Source organism: Magallana gigas, chromosome 1, assembly GCF_963853765.1.
Source record: "Magallana gigas chromosome 1, xbMagGiga1.1, whole genome shotgun sequence".
NCBI lineage: Eukaryota > Metazoa > Mollusca > Bivalvia > Ostreida > Ostreidae > Magallana > Magallana gigas.
In genome coordinates, this window is record NC_088853.1 from 71,874,281 (window position 1) to 71,900,503 (window position 26,223).

The window sequence follows — 26,223 nt, forward strand, 5'->3', positions numbered from 1 at the left end:
AACTATGCGACGAATCTTTATTTTAAAAAGGAGTTTATTTTTCCTAGACCGTTTTCCTATTCAAAAGTAATACACACGAATAGAGAGCATTGATAGAAAGGTTAAAGAGGGTACGGAGATATAATAAACGTGTGTAATCAATCAATCTGTTTGAATATATGGTACTGAGAAGGGGTTCGATGAAACATATCACCGATATCTCTTTCATAATGTGTGAAGAAATTAAAATAATGTTGCATATTTTCTGTCTTGTGTCACACAATTTATATTTTTATTTTTCAGAAAGGAAGGAGGGTACTATTTTGTTTGCGGGAATGAGGTGGATGGGGGGGGGGGTAGGTTCCAAGGTGCATTAAGTAATTTAATTAAATTACTGGGGAATTTTTGAAAATAGAGTGAACAAAAAGTGCCTCTGCTGGCCGTCCCTGAGAGGGCGTCATTTGTTGATTTGTTCACAGCTTATTAAACTAGGCTTAATGCATGTATTACGTAGGATAAAGTGCAGATACTCTGTGTACTTGTAAGCGGACTATGATGGACTTTAATCACGCCATCATTTTTAGACCTAGATGCTGGTCACTTTTGGAGCGGTGGAGGTTCTTTATCGTGCCAGCGCCGACAATGACACGACCTTCACTTTATTTAGTTCGCCTTCCGTGTAGTAGTATGCTTACCGTCACGTAACTTAGGGGAGGGGGGGGGGGGTCGGAAAAGGTTTGTCCTCTACCACATATATGTAAATAGATAGTTTATATAATTTCTATTCTTCAAAGGTCATTCCACGTGACGACACTGAAAATATTTACGACTTTACGCAGTCCTGGACACTGGTCACTCCTGTCTCTGTGGGTGTGGGGTATCTTTATCGTGCCAGCGCCGACATTGACACGATCTTCGTTTCCTAGAGATCGCCACACGTGGAAACAAAGCTACTGAAGTATGCTACAGTCACGTACACGTAACATCGAACGGGAGGGGCAGGAAAGGTCTTTCATCACCCCATTTTTTTCAAGCAGACATTTTACTAAGATTAACATAAAAACGATACTACCTGCCTGGTTTAAGAATAAACCTACCCGACAGTTTACTTTGAGACATGTATATCCTTGAGTAACGCCCTTTGATACTTGATGAAGGGTATCCTCAGGGGCGTCGGAAGCCAATTGAAAATGGGGTGTGGGGGGGGGGCTAGACTTATCATGAGAAATCTTGACAAGCAACATTAGGGGTGATTAGCGTATTTTAACAGAACCAGACGAGAAAACAACTTAAATTTGATCTCTAGTGTGAAGGATCTCTTTCCTGGCCAATGACTAAAACTATAAGGGTCGCTGTTAGAAACAGGGATTACGGGCCGATATGACAATCTGACTCACCCTTCGTCATTCTAACTTCCTTATTTTGCACAAAGTTTGATTATATATTTGACAGCTAAATACACACCACTTAAACCATGTATTTAGCATTAGCTTTTGTTCTTTACCTAGGAGTTTTTGTGCAATTTTTCTACTTGTATATATTTTACTTTCAAAACTTTTGTCAGTCTCTCTCTCTCTCTCTCTCTCTCTCTCTCTCTCTCTCTCTCTCTCTCTCTCTCTCGTACACATACAATAGATACAAGAGCACTAATGTCAGTTGACCGTGGGAGACGTTCGATGTTCAGGATCCACATCAGGATATTGTAAATAAATAAATAAAACAAATACTGAAAACGATGACGAATTTTATCTATACGATGCTTTGATTATTTAACAAGACCACATTTAACAGAGCCAGACGAGAAAACAACTTGAATTTGATCTCTAGTGTGAAGGATCTCTTTCCTGGCCAATGACTAAAACTCTAAGGGCCGCTGTTAGAAACGGGGACAACGGGCCGCTAGATAATCTGATTCACCCTTCGTCATTCTAACTTCCTTATTTTGCACAGTATGATTATATATTTGACAGCTAAATACAAACCACTTATACCATGTATTTAGAATTAGCTTTATTTTTTTAACCCAGGATTTTTTTGTGCACTTTTTGTACAATAGCATTGCATATTTTATTTTTTAAACAGATTGCCAGTATTGCTCTCTATCTCTCTCTCTCTCTTTTACATAGTCCATGTATTCATACATCTCTCTAAACAATAAAATATGACTCTCCCCACTCTACACCATAGACTTCAATGATGACGATGTTCTCTATCTACAACATGCATGCAAGAGCCAATTATTTCGAATGATCAAATCATTTCCTGTATTTCACTTTGTTGAAAAATACTCCATTGCTTACATTGCTCTTCTTACAATAAGATGTATTGTTGTACTAACGATCTATTCACATATAATAGGACTAACGTTAGTTGTCTATGGGAGACGTTGGTTGTTCAGGATCCATATCAAAATATTATATTTACATCTCCCAAGTATTATTCCCTCTATTTCTTACGGAAACTTATAGTTAATTCATAGGTCTATAGAAACAGCCATACTGAAATCAACACGCCCCGTTTTTCGATTGGTCGAAATCTACAGCGGCTAAAACTGACGAGATGAGAGGACTGAAATTGACACGCCCTGTTTATCGATTGGTCGAAACCTACAGCGACCTAAGAAAAATTACTGACAGCATGAAATAAACATGATGATGTCAGACTCAACAAATTGTCTGTTTCTTTTAGCTAACGTATTTATGTACATTAACAATAATTTATTGAATTTTACTTACTTTTCATAAGTAATTATTAATTGGTTTAAAAAATGTTAATAGAAAGAAGAAAATTCTTTCTTTAATGATTTATGCAGTTTATGAAGTAATTTTTTTTTTTTTGCAATGTTCCTACCTTCACATCCCGAAGAATGCATTTTATTGTTTAAGTGAATGTATTATCAGTGCAATTTCTTAATTAATAATTTTAATAATTTAAAATATTTTGTGTCAAACACAAGCAAAAAATCATAATTAAATTTCCAATTTAAATTTATGTCGTTAAACGTGGTAATTCGGAAAAGGATTGTCCTCTCTTTATTCATAGTCAAGATATTGTGGTAAATATTCTCTAATGACATATTGCCATTTAGTCAAAAAAGAAAAAAAAATGCCTTATTTGTGTAGAAAACAACAAACTAAAATTATCCCGTCATATCAATAAACAGTTTGCTTTACTAATCAAAACTTTTAGTGACCCCCCCCCCCCCCCAAAAAAAAAAAAATAGTATGCCTATTTTAGCTACACATTTTGAATTCAAACAAGTCTAACTAATGGTATTAATGACATGAGGTAGTGTTGGTTCACACAAAACCTATTAAACTAAATACAAATATCAGAATACTGTGGATTGTGAGGCATGAAATGTTATATTGTGGGTTCACACAAAACTGGTTAAACTAGATGTCACTTCCGCATTGATACTATGCTCAAATGCGAACTTATATTTCAGGTGTCTTTTTAAAAAAAAATGTAAATTTCACTTACCACATTTAACTTTTTTTGAAAAACACTATTGCTGCTTGTAGAAAACAATTAGGTGTTAAAGATTGTGTAGCTCAGTAGACTTAAGGCTTCTCTGTGCACTCCCAAATACGTTTGCCGGAAGTTTGTATAAACACGTGACTGGAACAACGAGTACGATTCGTATACGGAAATTGTTTGTATACATCCCAATTCGACGATTAAGCTGAACTATATTGGCATTTTAACTATATATAAAAAACCTCAAAAGTTGTATAATTTGCGTTAGTTTAAAAAAGGTGGTATGATTTTAGTTTGTGTGTGGGTGGGTTGGGGGGGGGGTTCTAATGTTACATATAAAGTGTAGTTCTTTACTCCATTACAGCTTGTTTGTGCTTAGATTATTCACAAAATGTAAAGTTAGTTAAATAAGGTTTTCTCTGTTTATCTTATCCCCAGTTCTTGTATTACGTAATATAAACGGTATATATACTGAGAGACGAGCAATTTCATTTTTGTTAAACTTGAAAATGCTATTTAGCTTTATAATCCAATTCCATCCAGATATTTTGCAATGTAGTTTTAGTTTGATCCCTTATTAATGTAGCATCATCTGTAATTACACATTTATTTATGTGATTATAATTGTCTGTCTATCTGTCTTCGTCTGTCTGTCTCTTATAATAAATAAATAAAACAAATACTGAAAACGATGACGAATTTTATCTATACGATGCTTTGAATATTTAACAAGACCACATTTAACAGAGCCAGACGAGAAAACAACTTGAATTTGATCTCTAGTGTGAAGGATCTCTTTCCTGGCCAATGACTAAAACTCTAAGGGCCGCTGTTAGAAACGGGGATAACGGGCCGATATGACAATCTGACTCACCCTTCGTCATTCTAACTTCCTTATTTTGCACAAAGTGTGATTATATATTTGACAGCTAAATACAAACCACTTATACCATGTATTTAGAATTAGCTTTATTTTTTTAACCCAGGATTTTTTGTGCACTCTTTGTACAATAGCATTGCATATTTTATTTTTTAAACAGATTGCCAGTATTGCTCTCTCTCTCTCTCTCTCTCTCTCTCTCTCTCTCTCTCTCTCTCTCTCTCTCTCTCTCTCTCTCACATACTCAATGTATTCATACATCTCTCTAAACAATAAAATATGACTCTCCCCACTCTACACCATAGACTTCAATGATGACGATGTTCTCTCTCTCTACAACATGCATGTAAGGGCCCATTATTTTGAAAGATCAAATCATTGCCTGTATTTCATTTGGTTGAATAATACCCCATTGCTCACATTGCTCTTCTTACAATAAGATGTATTGTTGTACTAACGATCTATACACATATAATGGGACTAACGTTAGTTGTCTATGGGAGACACTGGTTGTTCAGGATCCATATCAAAATATTATATTTACATCTTTCAAGTATTATTCCCTCTATTTCTTACGGAAACTTATAGTTAATTCATAGGTCTATAGAAACAGTCATACTGAAATCAACACGCCCCGTTTTTCGATTGGTCGAAATCTACAGCGGCTAAAACTGACGAGATGAGAGGACTGAAATTGACACGCCCTGTTTATCGATTGGTACAGCGACCTAAGAAAAATTACTGACAGCATGAAATAAACATGATGATGTCAGACTCAATTTCTCACAGGAGACAAATTGTCTGTTTCTTTTAGCTAACGTATTTATGTACATTAACAATAATTTATTGAATTTTACTTACTTTTCATAAGTAATTATTAATTGGTTAAAAAAATGTTAATAGAAAGAAGAAAATTCGTTCTTTAATGATTTATGCAGTGTATGAAGTATTTTTTTTTTTGCAATGTTGCTACCTTCACATCCCGAAGAATGCATTTTATTGTTTAAGTGAATGTATTATCAGTGCAATATCTTAATTAATAATTTTAATAATTTAAAATATTTTGTGTCAAACACAAGCAAAAAATCATAATTAAATTTCCAATTTAAATGTATGTCTTTCATAATCTCTTCTAAAGCTACAAGGACTGCTGTTAAAAATGGTGGTGGGGGGGGGGGGGTGCGGACTGATTTAAACATCTATAACCGATCCTTAAAGCAGGTAATTTAAAGATATTTTAAATTTAGAAAAAAGATTTACCGGAAGTTACATTGCGTTATTATTTAATTTCCAGTTTCAACAAAGTATTAATTTTGGCTTTTACTAAAGCTATATTAAACATATTACCGATCATATGTCAATTCTTCACTTCATTTTAAAGCAGTTTTACAACAATTGTGAGAAGGAATAGCAGCATTTGACAATTAATTTTTTGTCAAAAAGAAAATCACTTCAAAAAAAAGGTATTTGAATGATGTTAAAAATGGATAATTTTAACACAGAATTGGGATATGTCTGCATTTAGATCGATTTTTATGAAGCACCTATTATTTAAAGTTTTCTAATGGTAACAAACCATAAGAAACAAAATTACTCTCTAACAAACAGAAGAAACTTATAGCTTTGAATTAATCAATGACAAAAAAGAAACAAAAAATCAGGTTTACATTGACTAAGTATTCAACAAAGGATATGAAATAATTTTGTGTAGTATTCACTTCTTCAAATAGTATCAGTTTAACGTTAAACGTGGTAATTCGGAAAAGGATTGTCCTCTCTTTATTCATAGTCAAGATATTGTGGTAAATATTCTCTAATGACATATTGCCATTTAGTCAAAAAAGAAAAAAAAATGCCTTAAACACGCTTAGATTGACCCAAAATAATTTGTGTAGAAAACAACAAACCAAAATTATCCCGTCTTATCAATAAACAGTTTGCTTTACTAATCAAAACTTTTAGTGACCCCCCCCCCCCCCAAAAAAAAAAAAAAAATAATGTCTATTTTAGCTACACGTGTTGAATTCAAACAAGTCTAACTAATGGTAATTATGAATTAACTAAATACAAATATCAGAATACTGTGGATTGTGAGGCATGAACTGTTATATTGTGGGTTCACACAAAACTGGTTATAGACTAAATGTCACTTCCGCATTGATGCTATGCTTAATTAAATGCGAACTTATATTTCAGGTCTCTTTTCAAAAAAATTGTAAATTTCACTTACCACATTTAACGTTTTTGAAAACACTTGCACTTGTAGAAAACAATTAGGTGTTAAAGATTGTGTAGTTCAGTAGATTCAAGGCTTCTCTGTGCACTCCCAAATACGTTTGCCGGAAGTTTGTATAAACACGTGAATGGAACAACGAGTATGATTCGTATACGGAAATTGTTTGTATACATCCCAATTCGACGATTAAGCTGAACTACATTGGCATTTTAACTATATATAAAAACCTCAAAAGTTGTATAATTTGCGTTAGTTGATATGATTTTAGTGTGTGTGTGGTCGGGTTGGGGGGGGGGGGGGTTCTAATGTTACATATAAAGTGTAGTTCTTTACTTCATTACAGCTTGTTTGTGCTTAGATTATTCACAAAATGTAAAGTTAGTTAAATAGGGTTTTTCTCTGTTTATCTTATCCCCAGTTCTTGAATTACGTAATATAAACGGTATATATACTGAGAGACGAGCAATTTCATTTTTGTTAAACTTGAAAATGCTTTTTAGCTTTATAATCCAATTCCATCCAGATATTTTGCAATGTAGTTTTAGTTTGATCCCTTATTATGGTAGCATCATCTGTAATTACACATTTATTTATGTGATTATAATTGTCTGTCTATCTGTCTTCGTCTGTCTGTCTGTCTGTCTCTTTCTATTTTTTCCTCTTTCTTGTTTTCACAAGCAATATACGACAATATGAGACTATTTTTTAAAATAATGCAGTGTAAAAATGAAAAAAAAGGTGTAATATAACGTTATTTTAAAAGAAATACATTGCGTATGTAATGACTCTTAAATCAATATATATTTTTAAGATGTTTTTTCACAAAAATATTTTTTCAATATAACCATCAGCTGTATAAGTGACCCTTAACACGTCCTACATTGTATGTTTGAGGACATTTGATTACGGTGAACTGTGACTACGTCTGTTATCCTTTACAAGGGACGATTACTGTACACAGGCATTGGTGTTTTTCTGTTGAGTGAATTGTTCTGCAATAATGTACTTACATTTATTTGTTACGTTTTGTTTCAGCACTGTGGGCATTGGCAAATCCAGGGGGGGGGGATATTCCGGGGGTCGGGATTTGCTTATTTAAAGAATTTAGTACAACGTATCGTAATTTTGTTCTTATATGAAAAAACCCTATCGATTTTTTATCGAAATAAAGTACATTGTACTCCCCTTCAGCATCCGGTGTTTACTACACTGAGTAAACATGTGGAAAATTAAAGAAATACAAAACAATAACTTAAGCAGACTATTGCTAAAATAACAGATTTATAATAACATCTCTAATGTATTTTCTACTCTATTTCTTTAAAAAATCGATTATAGTTCATACAGTTTTGAACCGACAAGCCATCGAGTAAAACGACGTTCAAGTACGAGTACACGCATTCGTTTTACTTTTTAAAGCCGCTTTCAAATGTATTGTTTAGTTTATTAACTTAAGTATTATAATACATTGTAGATAAGTTTTACTTCGTTTTGTACGAAATATACAAAGAAAACTAGACACGATCTCGTTGCGAGCAACGAGGAGGTCTTCCGTCCGATTTGTAGAAGGTGATATGACGTCATTGACTTTAATTTTTGACAACAAATCATGATTTGAAAAAAGGAGTTGAGTACTAACGCTTTCTTGTAATGCTTTTTATAAGTTCTCTTCCGTTGCTTTTTTTTTAAATACTTGCTTTTCTTCCAATATCGTTTAATTTTAAACACATTTTGTTCAACAAGTGTTTAAAAATTCATAACCGTGTGAGAGAAAGTTTTATGGGTCGATCCCTTATCCCCTTATAAGGGCCGTTTAAGGACATTTTGAAAGTTGAATATTGTTTAGTATAGCAATATTGAGCATCTTTTCTTTCATACTGCATTTTCAAAGATTTTTCTTTTCTGGATTATGCGTGATTAATTTTTCGGATATTTGACCTCTGGAAACGTATAATTACATAACGCATGATAAAATCATTACATTGCTTGGATACATAACTGTAAGATAACATATCTGCTTTTATGACCTTTCACAAAATATCTCTCAGTAAAAAGCTAAAGATGAACAACTTTACAGCCGTCTGGTCCCTTTATTTGATAGACAAGCCCCCTTTTCTTGATATCAAATGAAAAGTCAAATATCAAATGATATACGGGTGATCAACATTTTGGACGTTTGACCCCTTGAAACCTAATCACCTAACTACGTAACACAGAATAAAATCAATAGATTCCTTGGATACATAAGAGTCGAGATCGATTCAAAATTTGAAATTTTCTTTAACACTCGTGATTATGAATGACAACAGTTGTGAATGGAATTGGTGACCATATTTTAGAATAAACAGGTATTGAAAATAATTCATGCACGGGATCATGCACGTGACAAAGAACGTGTCTTACATGTAAATCTCAATGTTAAAGCTGCTTAGTCCCGATTTTCAATAAAATAAGTGTACGCTATTAAACGATGGTTTAAACAGGCTAAGTATGTGAGCAATAATATACGTTGCAGTAGTTTTCCTGGTAAATTAAGTCATATTTCAATGAAAAAAAATAATGTACATGTTGAACCTCGTTGAATCTGGATATAGTGTATTCCGGAATTCTGTCCAATCCGGCGACATTATTTTGACATTTTCCTGTCATTTTTGTTTAAAATGTTGTGCAATCCGGATTTTGCCTATTCTGTAAACCGGCGCGATGAAAAAAAAACCCGACTGCTTATAATTAGTGGGAGTTGTCTCCCGTAGTCCGGCCACTTACCGATCGATCGGCCATCTGCGAGATAGTTAATGCTCAATTAATTTATCGACCAATTTTTCTGTCGTTGCTATTGATTTAAAGAACTGTGAATATAGATCCAAACTAGCAACTCATTTCAGTTTATACCGTTAAGTCTTGTTATATAAAATACGCATTTTTTGCCAAAATTAGATAATTAGATTATAGTTCATCCCATTTTTTAGGCCTTGATTCAGGTTACTGCGGGAGTAAGACTGCCGATATCGTTTGTTATCCCCGTTGTATGACTACACGTACAGAGTTGCGCATTATTCTGTCAAAATGCTCAATTTTTTTTAATATAACATTCTCATTTATATTGACATTTATCCATTGTTCCCTGCATCAAAACAATTCTCGCCATTAGGTATTTCAGCCACCTGTTGACTTGTTAATGTTTGTTTAACAACTTCTTGTTAGGCATGCACTTTTCAGGTTAATCGGATGTTTTTAAAATTATCAATAACGATGATTTGATTGAAAAAGTATTTCCATCGTATGTATTCCGTAATGGATTTATTGCCTGGGTTTTCCGAAAAAAATTAAAATGAAAATTGGTACCGTAAATAAAATCGATGAAATCTAATATATTTCAGAATTGAAAATTTTACAAGAATATGCACGATCAAGACCTACTGCATTTAATACTATAATTAATTTGCAACAATCTTCTAAACCGGGCGTTGCCTTATCCGGCCAATTTTGTAGCCCCCCTCCGCCGGATTAGACAAATTTTGCTGTACAATGTACAAATTTATTTACAAAATATTTCGCCTCGTGTTTAGACTAGCTCCTTACGTCGAAGCTAGTATGCTTGTATTACGACTTTGACATTTGTCCTTTTTATATGATCTATCATAACATATAGAATATACAGCATGACTATTTAAAAGAACAAAAATAACGCAGTGTACATTTGTTGCTTAATAGTTTATAAGTTCACGTTATTTATAATCGATGCTGAACATGCAGAATGATTAAACCCAATCATTCAGAAGGTGAAACCAAACGGTTTTCTTTTCTAAACATTACCATAATGTATTTTTGGGGTTTTTTTTTGTATGCCCTATTTTTTTTAAATTACTTTGAATATTTCTAACGTTGAAAGGAGGGCAATTTCGTGTAAATACGTCTAGATAACTTTGTAAGATCATTCGTTTGGTTAGCATGGAAAATTATTTGATACTGTAATGGCCGACAAATCGGAACATGCAACTTAAATAGGCACCTAACAATGAAGGGAAATGGAAATATCTAAATGTTAAAATAAAATTTTGTATTTCTGGCAAACATAGATTTATTATTTTTTATCTCCTTCAAGATATAATCGCACTTGTGTTTGTATCAATCTATTTTTAACTCTTTGTCGCCAAATTTTACCCTCTTATGTAAACCACGCTGAAATGTTCACAATCCTTGTGCCACTTAAGCTGCCTTATCTCGAACGCTTTTCATTAAATATATTTCAACTTTTACTTTCTACACCCTGCTTAATTCTCTTTCTCTCTCTCTCTCTCTCTCTCTCTCTCTCTCTCTCTCTCTCTCTCTCTCTCTCTCTCTCTCTCTCTCTGTTAAGGAAGCATATGGGCAATTTAGCGTCTTATTTTGACTGTTATATTCAAAATCGTGAAATTAAATAATTTTGAATAAGATCAAAAACTTAGTAATATACTTTAAAATAGATGTCAGTGCAATAAAATCGGGTAGTACATCACTTGCACATTGGTGCATTATCACGTGACAACTATAAATAGCTTACGTATATTCCTTAACATAAAATGAGATAGAACAACACTACCCCGCGGTTTCCAAAATAAAATAAACATACCAAGTGAAAGCAAAACATATCAGTTTAATCAAAACCGCTGCTAGAATCCTATGTTTGTCCTTATTAAAAAGTTATTTATCCGGTTCTAGTAAAACCTTCCCAACTTTTATATAGTTTGCACGGAAAACGACAAAGAACTGGGTACGCTAAATATAACATATCGGCCCTGTCGAAATGTGAAAAATCAAACACATGATATCTTTTAAAATGTTCGCCGGAATAATTCATGTAGGACACCCCATGCATGAAAGTAACTTTCGTTTGCTAAAATTCACGTGCGTTTGGTAATTGTAAACTCCGAAACCAGTGTTGTATAGCAGTTTTCCCCCCAAAATAGCTTTTCCCCCCGGAAAACCTACTATATAGTAGCCTTTCCCCCCGGGGGGGGAAAGCTACTATATAGTAGCTTTTCCCCCATAGTAGGGTTTCTCCCTCACGTTTTTGGTTCAGATTTTACAAAAAATATTTATGGAAATCCGGTAAGGATAAAATCAATGTTTCTACAATCCCAGGTTGCATATATCTGCATCCATCTGTTAAGTTTCGTTTTGCCGATTTATTATTTTTATAGACAATGCTGAAAGTTGAACATGTGTGTAATGGAATTACACATAGAACTTAATTTAGGTAATTTATTGAAAAAAGTTTTACAAGTTATATACTTAAATGCATAATTTTGTGTTTGGAAATTGTATTACACGAGAAGATTTTTTTGATAAATCTATCAGACCAGTCTGTACTGTTTGTCTGTTTGTGAAAATTTCATCCAGGTTCAACCTCTGTTTTAGAGATATTTGTTTCCGATGGTTCAGAGCCCGATTTTTAAAATCCTATTATAATAATTACAGTGCCTATTCTTTAGGGCCCAATGTCTCACACACTAGAGATGACCATATCACCAGATTTTTATAGTGGCAGTGGTTTACCACTTGAAGATGACTCTGAAAATTTCAGCCCTCAGGGTAGGGGCCCTTGATGTTTCAGGGCCCGATGTTTAAAACCCCATTATAATGATTGAATAGTGTTCTATAAGTGGGGACCCGAATCTCAAATTCTAGAGATGACCATATTTTCACAGTGATAGTGGTATAACACTAGTAGATGACACCGAAAATTAAGCCGCCATGGAGGGTAGGAGCCTTTGTTGTTTTCGAGCCCGATGTCTGAAATCCAAATATAAAGAATATGTATTTTTTAGGGCCCTATATCTCAAAAATTATAGATGACCACATGAACATATTTTTACGGTCATTTAAAAGTAAAAACATCATTTAAAAATACACAATCACTCATATATTTCTTTATCAAAATGATTTAAAATTACATTTAATTCAGCTGGCTTTTTTTTAATTTACGAACAATTTTTTTAAAAAAGGTACGCGGGTAAAATTCATTATTCTTCAAAACATTAAATCAATTCATAAGATGACTAATGATATAATAAATAATTAGATAGATAAATCAATGAACTTTTATTTATAAAAGGAGAAACCGAAAATCAAAAATAAATATCCAACCTAAGCGCATATACGACTTTTTTACTTGTTAGTTGATTGGAAGAACAAGCTTATATTTTAAAAAAAAGTCAGCTCATCACAATAGTATATATGTGTTGGTTGTTTTTTGGTTTGTTTTTTGTTTTTTGTTTTTTTTAAATACCCTTGTTTAATTGTTCGAAGAAATAATATGGTACACAAGTATAAATCTTTATTGCAAAAATATGAATCAAACAGTACAAATTTTTTAGGTAATTGAATCGTATATACGTCGCGCACGGTGTTTGTGTTAAAATGACCTTTCAGGGTGCGTGCACAGTATTTGACTATTTTTAAAAAAACAAATATTTAGAAATGTAATTTTATATGCCGATCTGATCGAATGTATGCGGACTTCAACAAAACATGTAATAAAATGTAGAATGTATCTTGATATATATGGCATCGTTTTCAAAATTGTATATTTATAAATCACGTTGCAAACTTAAAAGTAGAAAAATTAGCAAATAGTGAGTGACAATATAAACATAAATTTAGTTCAGGCTCCATTTCACATTTTCCAAAGTAACCAGCAAAGATACCGACATTGTTCTGGTTGTGAAGACATTTCATTGTTTTCTAAAATGTTTACATCATAATATCTCGTGTTACGTAGAAATGTGCTTAAAAATATGAATATGCGTAACTTTAAAACGAAATGGTAAACACTAACTTTACGCATGCTTTTAATACATAATTAAAATACCCCTTACCCATGATTTAGAACCCCATCAATCAAAGTAAAACTAAAACATTTCAGTTTCTCATCATATCATTGCATCCTGTCTCCCGTTTGATATTTAGAAGAAGAAATATGTAATTGTTTTTAAGATCGTCAATTCTAACGGTATTAATTTATAATTGATAGCCTTTTGGACGAAGGGAGTAATAATTTTCCACTTTTTGATTTGATTTGAACATATTTGTATTGTACAAAAATTACAACAGGGATTGGACACAAGTTCAAAAACTTTTTTATTCCCTTCCTCTCGAAATCAAGTCAAGATTGGTCATTTAGTTCTCTGGGAGAAGCTTATACATTGATGGTAATACATTGGAAAATTAATGTTCCAAACCGGCGTATTTTCACTCAAATGTGTTCTCACGTGTTCATAACGTCGAAGTCAAAACTGTAGATAAGAATCGATTAGATGAAAATGATTCGAGGTATTCCGAAATCCGTGTAAAAGGTGTTCCAAAAAGGTGTGAGAACAGGTGAAATAAACGATGATGACACATGAATGTTATGAAGGCGCATGCCTTAGTTCATATTTGGGGTTGAAAAACCATGTATTTTATTCTATGTATTAATAAATGCCATAATTATCCCTTTTTGTGAGAAATTAATATCATATCAGTTATTGCAAATTAGTGTCACGAATGGTCCGCAATAAACATGGCCGGAAAGTAAAAATGGGGGAAATCCACTATAGAGTAGGTTTTCCGCCGGGGTAATCTGGCTATAAAAAGGAGGAAAGCCCACTATATAGTCAGCTTTCCGTGGGGGAAAAACTGCTATATAGCCATTTTTCCGGGGGGAAGAACTGCTATATAGCCATTTTTCCGGGGGGAAAGATGGCTAGGGGGAAAAGGCACTATATAACACCAGACCTTGTTTACGGATTTTGTAAAATATATGGGTTTTTGTAATGTTTGATCTGATATTTCTATAAGGCCGCATTCGAGTACATACACCAATATTTCAGAATAGCACAATTTTAGACTGCTTATTAACATAGAAACGGAAAAAAATATGTACAAGACTGCAGCCACTTTCGTTTTTTATTTTTTCTATTTTCAAGATGCACAAAAAATGAACGTTTTCATTGGTTAGCTAAGACGTAAGATGAGTTTCTTTAAAATGACAATGCCTAAATAAATACTTAAATTGGAGTATTTTATTAGTTTATTAGTCCTTAGACACGTGTATTGCAGATAAAATGGTCAACATTGTTGTGTAGTAAAAACAAATATACAATATTGATTTCAGGATGGATATAAGAAGAAATAATTTTTTTTAAAACCTCAACATTTCTTATAATTTGCTTTTTAATGAATAATATGTTTTACGGTGCTACCGTTCTGGCGAGCGCAGCAAGAATTACACATACCTTGCATCATTGTCATTTTATAGTTTTATTTAGGTATCAACGAACATATCAAAGAATTTTTGAGAGAGTTTTGTTCTACAAAAAGTATGCCAAAGGTACCTATTTTAATGGTTATGATACATACAGCGCAACCCCCTTCACAGAGAGAGAGAGAGAGAGAGAGAGAGAGAGAGAGAGAGAGAGAGAGAGCCCGGTACCTGTTTATAGGTGTTTAATTTCCCACTTTTTTTAATGGTTTGACAATATGCAATATCTACATAATTTTTTTAACTGTTTATTTTTATTTTTTCATTTTATTCTTTTTTATTTATTTCAAAATGTCCTATTGTTTATTTCCTCCCTACTCATGCATGCACAATTAGCTTAAAAATGGATCGATATGACAGTAAAGTATGGCTCTTGCTAATATATATACATAAAATCTCTATATTAAAAAAAATTAAAAACAAATCATACGTCAATGAGGCAGGTATCGCAGTCTTTACTTAAATAGCTAGTACACGCATTACAGATGTTTGATCCACCTCTAAATTTATCGCGGGAAATGTAGCGCGAGTGCACTGTGACGTCATCCATGACTTTGTTCGTCTTTGTTTACGTTTCTCGACTCAATACGGAGGTATGGAAGCATGTAACAAATCGTCTGAGTCTCGCCAAAGCATATGCGATACTCAAAACGTGTCTTCAGATTTTAAGTCACTGTAAATTACGAGTTAAAAGTCGGCCATTTTTGGCATAGCACCACGGGTGAAAACATTAGAGAGCATTATGGGACGTAGACAAAAAATTTTGTTTGATGAACTGTAGGTTTAGCTCGTTCTTTTTCCCGCGTACACTGGTTCTTAGAGCTCGCTTCGCTCGCCGGCGCTGCGCGCCGGCGAGCTGCGCTCGCTAATATGTAAACGGTGTGACCGTTGGACCGAGCGCAGGTTTAACACAGTGCAGTTTGATTTTTGTAGAATAAAATTTATTTGAAACGCACACAGTAGGATCCGTCTGGTTGCCTACTCAAATCATTAGCCAAAGTTTAACTAAACGTCGCGTGCTCAGTCTACATTATGACGTCATATTTCAGATGTAAAACGTTCAAGTTTTGTCTTCGGAAATAGCCGAAGAGAGTTACGTGATTCCGATTTTTTTTTAATTTCTTCTTTTATTGTTCATCAATTTAATTCATATGAATGCCAATGTAATAAAAGTTAATACTTTATTCAGTATCAAAAAGATCAGTTCATTGACGTTAATGTTTTTATTTTCCATCTGATATTTTGATAAGACATACATAGAACAAGTCGTGTTTCTTAATTGAAGCGCTATTGAAACTTATCTGGTTTCCTTTTTAATTTCTTTTAATTCAAATTACCTTCTATTGAAACACTGGAACTTATTTAATCGAATTTAGGGGCAATAAACATCGATAAGTGCCAGTCAATCAATGATCGAACTAACTTTTTAAAAACAAAATGGCTGCCAATATGGCGGCGCCCAGGGCTGGAAGAAATTTTTTTTGGCCTTAGTACCCCTGATTCAACTTTCATTTTTCACTGATTTTCTTATATATACGTGTTACCATTAATCCTCGCTTCGCGAGGCGGGCTTCGCCCGCCTCTCGCTGCGCTCGGTATAAAGTTATCTGTGTGTCGTTGTACTCTACATAAATGACGTAACAAGTGTAAACAAATGACGTCATAACGTAGCTGAGAGAGAGAGAGAGAGAGAATTTTATACAAATGCATTTAAAATTTCAAAACAGTTTTATTATCAAATCAGAAGTCAGATTCAAAACATTATATTTGTGTAGATTTATATATTTGGTACAAAGTTATTAGAAATATATACAAGTAAATCAGACACTGAATGTTTGCCGACCCTGTTGAAGTTATTAAATCAAACTTAAAAAAAATATTTTCACAAGAAAAATATAATAGTGATCATATTCCTATATGCATGCATTTTAAGCGCCCAGTATATTTACTAGTACATGGATGTCATTAGTCTCTGTTACGGGACATGTGTCTAGGGGTTAGTCGCGTTCATATTCTACAGTATTTAAAAAAATACAACATTTTGCGTAAGAATGTAGGAATTCAAAACTAATGATAGATCTAGCTGTGTTTAGCTTTTTAAATGACAACTTTAATTCTAGAAAATACATTAAATACTTTTTTTACATCGTTCACGGATGTCTTGCATTAATTATTTCTTGATCAATCTAAACTATCTATTACGGTAGTCGGGTAGAGTGTTGGTAATAATAGTTCTATTGCACGTTCGGGATCGCCATGTTGTGGCAGCTAATTATATATGCATGTCAAAGGTCAATCGGGGATAAACTTGTCTACGTAACAAACAAAATGGACGCTTGTTCTATTCAAGAAGTTTAACACCCGGTTCTTTTCGATTGACATTTTGTGATTTGGATATTTTGGACAAATATTTCTATACACAATGGATCCTGGTGATCAAAGGTGTTCTTTGGAAGACTTTTCTCATTGGAAAATCGAGGCGTTGCGTTCTTTTTTTGAGCCAAAGAGGTTTGTCAATTGGCGGGAATAAACAAGAACTTGTTGCACTCGCGTTTGCAGCTAATACACTTAACATGCCAATAATACCTACAGCTGTAGAAATTGAGAAGTCTAAGTTAGAATGCTACAAGAATTTACTTAAAGTTGGTGATGTTATTTTGCCGGACCCATTCTTAATATTCGACAAATGGGAGGACGAAACACAAGGAATGTCCCATTGGCCACCAGTGTTTATTACCGATGTGACCACTTTTCTAATCAAATACGAAAGCGAGGAGAAGGCTCAGCTGCATTTGAACCAATATAAGATCGGTAAAGCATATGAGTACTATACATCAGAGTGGCTGAAGGAGGTATTTTATCATCCAATATCTACTTCATCTTCCTTCTGTTTTCTGCGTGCCAGATGTACTCCATCACAGAGTTTAAATGCAGCAACTCACAGTGCCTGGGTCTGTTTACAGAAAGCTACAGGACATGTTTTAAGTGCCTACTGCTCCTGCACCTCAGGGTTAGTAATAATTATATAATCAAATCCTTTTTAGTCAAATTCTTTAAAGAGATCTTTATACTATAGTGATTATTTCAACTTGAAATTACTTGTATTTACACCTGAATTATAATTTACTCTCTTCTTATGTGGGTTCCATTATATCCGAGAAACTAGTATATTATTTATCGATATTATTATTATGAGACACCAGGGGATCTATTCACAAGAAATCGTACGTTTAATCGCAGACGTAAGTTTGACGTACGATTTTTTCGTTAGATTTTGCTTATTCACAAAATGTCGAACGTGTGACGTTACGTCAAAAAACAGTCGTAAGTTTACGTCTACTACTGGGTTGACGTAAGTCTATAATTGATATGTTTATAGTTGAGTTATGGCAGTTCTAGGGACTACCTTCATTTTGTCATAAGCAAAATTAAGAGAAGAAACTCCTATTTGATAACGCGGTATGGTTTACCATGAGAAGACAGGTCACTCTTTTTGTATCTCGTGTTGCAAAACATATAAATGGTGGTTGTTATTCATTTTTCTTAATCATATTTGAAGCACAATTATAATCATCCAAGCATACAACAGATAATCACTTTTACTAACCCTACACATAGAGGAAAAGAGATATATTACGCGCCATCAATTTAGGGTACATCGAATCAGTATTAGGTAAAACTACGAAAATTATTTGATAATATAGGCGTTTTCTTTTATTCCTACAAATGCATTTAATCAATAAAACGATAGTCATATACATACACACTAATTAACTATCAGTATGTAATGTAATCAACGTATTACATATCATGCACGGATCTAGAGGTGGGGGCCCGGGGTCAGTCTGGTCCCCCTAAAATCTTAATTTTTTAAGGTAGACCCAGCCTTTAAGAAATCTGTGTCTAACCATTTTTTTTTTAAATTTGAAACAACTTTTAAACTCATTAAAAAGACCAACATATTATACCTTTGCACAATTCTTTTTAGCTCACAAGGTCCAGCCACCAAATATTAATACAATGAAGCATGATCTAAAAATTTATTAAATCATGCACAAAAAGTCATCATGTTAGGTCATAATTTCAATAAAAATCAAATGATAGCCATTAACTTAATAAATTCTTATTGATTTTTTATATAAAAAAAAAAAAATAAAATATATATATATATTTCATTTATTTTCCAGACTACCTTAAAAAAATTCACAATATCGAAAGGAAAGTTATCAATGGACACGCCAACGTGGGTGATAATACTTAGTTACTACATGTATATTGTCGCCGAAACAGACAACCCCCCCCCCCCCAAAAAAAAAAAAAAAAAAAAAACAAAAAACAAAAAACCAAAACCCCGACATATTTAGAATGTACATGTAGCGATAAACTGACAGTGTTTTTTGACAGTATTTTAAGTATGCCACGTTTTATTACAAACAAATTCTGCTGTAGATTTTTTGGAAGTTTAAAACATGAAATAAAGAAGGTGTTGCAAATCAGTTGGACTATTCCCTAACGTGGAAAGGGCCTTTAAATATCCGTATCGCTTGAGAGCCACATCAAAATATAGACACATTACGTACACTTTATTTACATAGCGGGTATGTTCCGTACGGAGGCAAAATAAACAAACATTTTACGCGCATTTCTATCGAACACGGCAGCCAAATACAGTTAGAAAGATAACCATATACATGTTTTCTGTATTCGAATGTTAACATATCTCAATTTGATATCTACTGTCCAACGTGTTTAAAATATCATTCTTGAGATACATTAATAAATCTTAGATCTATTCTGGCTCTTAAAAACCGTCAGAGTTGTAATTATAAGCATCCAATGTTTCTATAGTATCTAAATAAACGCTAAGTCTAGTAAAAAAGTACCAATTTTTCCGTACATATTTTCAGTAACATATTGCTTCATCACCGATTCAAACTTTCTAAAATGATTTTGTTTGCTTTTAACAACCTGTACATGTATCTTTGAAATCAGCACACCCGTTTATTTCATAAAAAGGGTGAAAAGTCAACTTTCTACATACTAAGTACATGTACATTGTTTTAAAATCTCTTGTTCAGAGGAAAATGTTTTTCAAGTTTATAACGGGGACTTCACACAGAAATGTTGAAAAAAAAATAAGCAGGCATGCAAAATATTACATTAAGAAGGGTTTGAATAACTTTATTCTGACATTCTTAAATTATCTCTATACATTACCCTTCCATGCGATTAAAAAATATTTTTTTTTAAAAATCCAACTTTTTTCGGGATTCGAACCCAGTCAAAAATATAAGACACGATTTTAGTCTATTCTATCTGCGTTACCACTCGACTAATCTAGACATGCATTAATGAGGGATAATTTGATACGTCGTTTTTAGATTTCAAAGGTATTAATGAATTTTTCCAAAAGTCAGATTTATTAAAAATATGCTTCTTTGAAACAAAAATTGGAAATAGTAGTTTTCAAGAAATTTACTTACTCTAAACGTTAAGATTAAATTAATTTTGTTTCAAGGAGGCATTTTTTCACAATGATGAGGATTCCCCTTTAATATAGCGGGAATTCTGCCACATTTGTCTGTGTAACCATTTTCAAATTTATTTCATGGTCTTAAATAAGTTAGTACAAACTTTGCAAATAAAATTCTACACTGCTTTATGTACAACGTTGCACGAAAAAAAGATTTACATCGAATTCAACTCCTTAAGGGAAAATTAGCATAGGAACTGCAACACACTCTTTCATACAGAAAAAAAATTCCCACATGCGTCTGACGTTTCTTTTTGTAACAAAATTATTCACAGGAATATAATAATACTACATGTATTAAAACACAGGGAATTATCTTATTATAATAAGAAACATTTTTAACGTCAGGCACATTTTGATTGTCTTTCTGTCGATAATTGTAAACATATATAATTACATTAGAAAATGCGTATGAAAAGAAAAGAAGTAACTTCGTTATATTTGTCTGTGCTCAGAGGCGCTATAAAAGTTCCGCGAATGTAAATGAGCGAAAATACAGTGTGACGTCATTTGTCCTTAATGTTTGCTACTGCGCATGAGCATTGTCGGTAACTAAGAACTTAGACGCACTTACGACTGTAACAGACGTACGACAACGTTAATATCTTACGACAGCTTTTGTGAATAGCACCATAAACGTAAACGTACGTTTGTCGTAAGTTGAAAGTGTAATCGTAGACGTACGGTTTTTTGTGAATAGGTCCCCTGAACATATTAAAAAAAACTTATATGTCTCAAATATATAGCTGTAGCATTCCTTTGAAACTTTTTGTAAAAAAAAATAATTCAAACTTTATTAACTAAAGAGTTTATAGCTGATTATATGGAATAGTTTAAAGACTTAATATACTGAATGTTACTCTCATATTTTCAACAATTTCAGGTTGGGACAAACTTGCAACCATGTGGCAGGTCTACTTTTCCGCATTGAATCTGCAAACAAATTAGGCCTTACATCTTGCACCTCAGGCACATGCATATGGGTAAAACCATCTGAAAAGAAACTCCAGCCTGCCCAAATAAAGAGCATGAATTTCAAAAAGTCAAGACATGGTAAATCTGGTAGGTATTACCGTATATATATATATATATATATATATATATATATATATATATATATATATATATATATATATATATATATATATATATATATATATATATATATATATATATATAGAAAATTTGAAAAACGAAAGACAACACAGAGTAAAACGTTAGCGCTTTCATTCAATCTTCAGACGTTTTTCTATATATATTCTATTATGCTACATATGGTGCATGAATTTTTCAAGTGAAGTTATTGTATGACTATCCTGTTTTACATATTTATATTTAGTGACCAGACCACTTGTTGGAAAGAGTAAGGCTGACTATGATGTAATGCCTGAAGCAAACAATGACACCGAGGCCTGCATTCAGAAAACTCTTTTAGCCTCTCTGAAGGATGCAATTCCAAATGCTTGTGTATTCAAAGGTATATTAAATTAGGAATTTTATTACATGTATAATTATTCTATATTTCTTGATTCATAATCTAACAAATAGAGGGCAACTGGAACTTAGAATGATTTTAAATTAGATAAAAAGGTCTAAAGAAATAAAAAAAAGATACTTGTACTAGAGAAAACTTCTGTTATTTATCACTAATGAAATATATTGTTCTTGGGTGTTCTGTTGGTTAATGTTCTTCTTTTTATGATAGGATGCACACTACTGCTGACCAGGATACCACACAGTTACCTGTACCAGTGAATCAGAAAGAAACAGCTGATGTTATAGCTTTTGATGTTTCAAACTATTATATTGACAATATGGTTAAAAACAATGTAGAACATGTCACAAAGACTGAGGTTCAAGCCATTAACAACCTCACCATGGGTCAATCATCCAACCCCAATTGGACAGAGATGAGAAAAGGACGGATTACGGCATCGAATTTCTATGCTGTCCATACAAAAGTGGAAAGTTATAAGAGAAACGCTGCACACTGTGACATAAAGCCTTTGCTCTCCCGTATAATGGGATATAAACATTTTAATCCGAATGTGATGTCTTTAAAGTATGGACGAGAAATGGAACCCATTGCTAAAATTGAATTTATGAAAATGTACAGAAAAAAACACAAAGATGTATCATTTGATGAATGTGGCATATTTTTAGATGTTGATCACCCCTATTTAGCAGCTTCCCCTGATTTATTGGTATCATGTTCTTGCTGTGGTGAGGGTTTAGTAGAATTTAAATGTCCTCTCATTCCAAAATGCTCTACATGTTTTTCTTTATGCAAATGTAATTTGCCAAGTTGTTTACAAAACACTGAATCACTGACATTGAAACACGGGGCATATTATGGTCAAATTCAGGGCCAGATTGAACTTACAAAGCGAAAATGGTGTATACTGTACATATATACATGCAATAGACCATTTTATGAAAATATTGTATTTGACCAGCATTTTTATTCAGAAATGTCATCCAACCTTGAATTTTTCTATCATTCATTTGTTTTACCAGAGATTCGTTCTAGGTCTTTGCAACATCTTTTGACCTAAGAAAGTTTAAATGTTGCACCGGAGTCAATGGAAATTGACAACAAGGTACATGTAGAAGGGGAGCCATATTTTTGTCCTGAATGTAATATGGTTGTTATGAATGAAGTGACCAAGCTTAAAGAGCGTAGCATATATTGTGATGTGTGCAAACTTTGGTATCATTTTCATTGTGTTGGAATAACTGACAAATATGTCAAAAGTTTGACATCATGGCATTGTAAAAAATGCATTCGATCTTCTTCTTCTTAAGCTTCTCTCAATAAATGATCTGAAGCAAATTAAAATTGTTGTAAAATGGTATACCCGGTACTTATATACAGTAAAACACGCTTATAACGAAGTCCCAGGGACGGCCAATTTAACTTCGTTATAAGTGTAAGTCGTTATATCCGTCAAGTTTACAACATGATATAGAGACTTGGGGAATGAAATTCACTTCGCAATAAGCGTCAATTCATTATAAGCGTGTTCGCTATAACAGTGTTTTACTGTATGTATATTTACATGTACATTTTATGTATATCACATATATTCTAATTGTTACCATTGATGTTCATAGTATGTACATTGTTTGTACTATATTTCATTGCATGACTTGGGAAAAAAATAAATTGTTTACATTTTCTTTTCATTTTATTTCATATAATTTAATTTACATTCTCTTCGAATATTAAATGCATTTCATAACATGTTATAACAAAGTGCCAAAAGGAAATACCGGTATACTGAAGATTTATTAGTACCAGCCAATATAGGGATAGACTACTCGGGCAAAAGCTATTGTAAGTTTTCTCAGTACTTTGGAAGAGGCGGATACATATTACACACCCCACTAACTATTCTTACAATATCATCAAGGTGTTGGCACAATGTAAGGGGAATTTCAAACTTCAATATGCGAAAGTACTTCATTCTTCTTATAGCCTGCTCTACAAAAATCCTTCTATTAGCTATTTCTTTTGTTTTCCTAACATCATTAGCTGGCATTTGACTGACCCCATGTTTGCCTGGGGGGTCAATAGAGTAGCATGAAGAAGGGTGAAATCTTGCAATAGATTACTAAAACCTTTGTCGGCCATAATACAATCAAAAGGCTCTATAAGATCCATAAACCCTGAGTGAAGTGTGATATGCTTATCACTGGTCCTCCCCCCCCCCCCCCCCAGCATTCTGAAACAAAGTTGATCATACCTGATGGGTTTATGCTTAATAAAAATTTTGCAGTGTGATGATGTTTGTAATCGCTCCAACACTGGTTTTGGTACACTAAATTTTGGGGTTTTTCTATAAATACCTCCGAACAATCAATGATGTGCCTAACTTGTGAGTATTTGGTAGTTCTGAAAGAAGGGGGTAGGTTTTTTCTGACTACATCTTTTTGAGCATTGAATACTAAACAGCTCAGATACCTTTTCAACAATTTGACCCATGTTGTGAAAATTCTTGACACATATGATAGAGATATCTGAAATCTGTCAGCAAGATCCTCATCTAAAAGACCAAGTCTGATTTTCATGAATGTAAGAAGCATTTCCTCCTTTGGATTTAATTTTCTACAAGACCTATTTTTCTGAAATGTTTTATGTTTAAGAGTAGTGCAATAATAGGATGGGCCCTTCCAATATCTAACATTTTTAAGAGATGGTTGTATTGCATTGTAGACTGCATTAAAAGCAGACTTGGTAGGGATTCCTGTATAGAATTTTACTTTCCTATCATTGACCAACAAACTCATCATGTCACGCGATTTGAGCTGATTTTGAACATTGACTGAAGTTTTCTTTTTAAGATCATTTAACTCTAAAGTAAGACATCTTATTTGATCTTTAAACTTCCTTATCTCTTCTTCCTTGTACAAACATGTATCACAGTATTCCAAATAGTCATGGTCAATCAAATGACTTTTAACATTGTTTGTCACATCAGAATCACTGTGACAGTCATTGGATGTAGATTTCCTTTTCTTAGTAGGAATTTCAAAACATCTGTCCTTTGGTGGCTGCCTCCCAACAACAACTCTGTCCATGTGTCCCATATGCAGTGTTGGGTAATGATTCTTTGGGGTAGGTCCAAGATCCACAAAATGATTAGAGCATATTCTGGAATCGTTATTTGGAAGCCAAAGTTCTCCACTTTGACTTTGGCGGTTTATGTTTCTAATCCAGATATTTCTGGCATATTTGTCTCGGAATTCTGTGGGAAATGTAAATAATTTGAAGGGAGGATCACATGTACATCTCCCAGTTCCAAAATTACAGGAATGTATTACACATAATTGTGATCTCCATTTTTTAACTTGTTGTCACCATTGTAGCAACCATTGACACAACAATGTCTTCCCGGCATATTTGTCAACAAATTTTCACAAACAACAAACTGTTCAAAGAAAACTTCCACACAAAAAAAGAATAGAAAACTGAAAACTGTTATAATGGGTTTCTTACCACCATAAGCTCTAATACTGTGCAAACAAGTGAGAATCAGTAATAACGGTCTAAATTCTTACCTTGATTAATATACTGTATTTTAAAGAACTGGGGTAATCTCTGATATTTTTTGTTAATTACGCTCCCTCCTTTTCACAGAAAAGATAGGCTGGCATTTCTTATTATAATCATAATTTAAATTGCGATAGTTTTTTTAAAATTATTATATATATAAAAAGATACATTGGCAATTTAATCCATTATAAAAGCGTTTCGTGTGAGCTGTTAAAAAATACGTTGTTGATCTCGGATTATGTAATCAGATGGATACGGTATTTTCTCCGCAGCATGATAAAGATTTAAATTAAGAATATTCTTGAATGAAACTCAAGTAGATTTTGTTATGATCGTAATCCGTATACTTAAAACTTACCAATACGATATATTCAAACATAAGTATACCGTTGACATTGATTTATTGAGTATTTCTTATTATACTTCTTGATAAGCCTAGCGTATTTTCCACTGTTTACTAGAGCGGGAGAACACGGATGTAAAATTTATCCCCGATTGACCTTTGACACAACGTGACGTCGGAGAGTGCAATAGGACTATAGATGTTATATAATTTAGGTCGAATGAGGACGTTCATATAGGCCTAGCATTTACAACAGTTTTACATGAATTTCTTTTGATCAAGAAACATAACTCATACTTGTATATATGATTAAAAACATATATCCAGTTAATGTTTCATAATCTTCTTCGAAAACAAAGTAAGAAAAAATGATAGACCCATAAAGACACAAACTTATTATTCTATGGATTTAAGTTGAAAAAATTACCAATT

At 33.2% G+C, this 26,223-nt stretch overlaps 2 protein-coding genes across 8 annotated transcripts in view; one reads left to right on the plus strand and one right to left on the minus strand.

Moving 5' to 3' along the window:
• LOC117684045 (uncharacterized) overlaps positions 1-26,223 on the minus strand; it is a 365,862-nt gene that overhangs the window by 173,896 nt on the left and 165,743 nt on the right. The gene's annotated exons all lie outside the window — the stretch shown is intronic.
• On the plus strand, positions 17,289-21,902 carry LOC136272684 (uncharacterized). The gene is made up of 3 exons (XM_066074744.1): positions 17,289-17,869; positions 21,276-21,454; positions 21,732-21,902. Exons 1-3 carry the CDS (start codon positions 17,433-17,435, stop codon positions 21,881-21,883), a joined length of 768 nt encoding a protein of 255 aa, XP_065930816.1. The 5' UTR covers positions 17,289-17,432; the 3' UTR covers positions 21,884-21,902.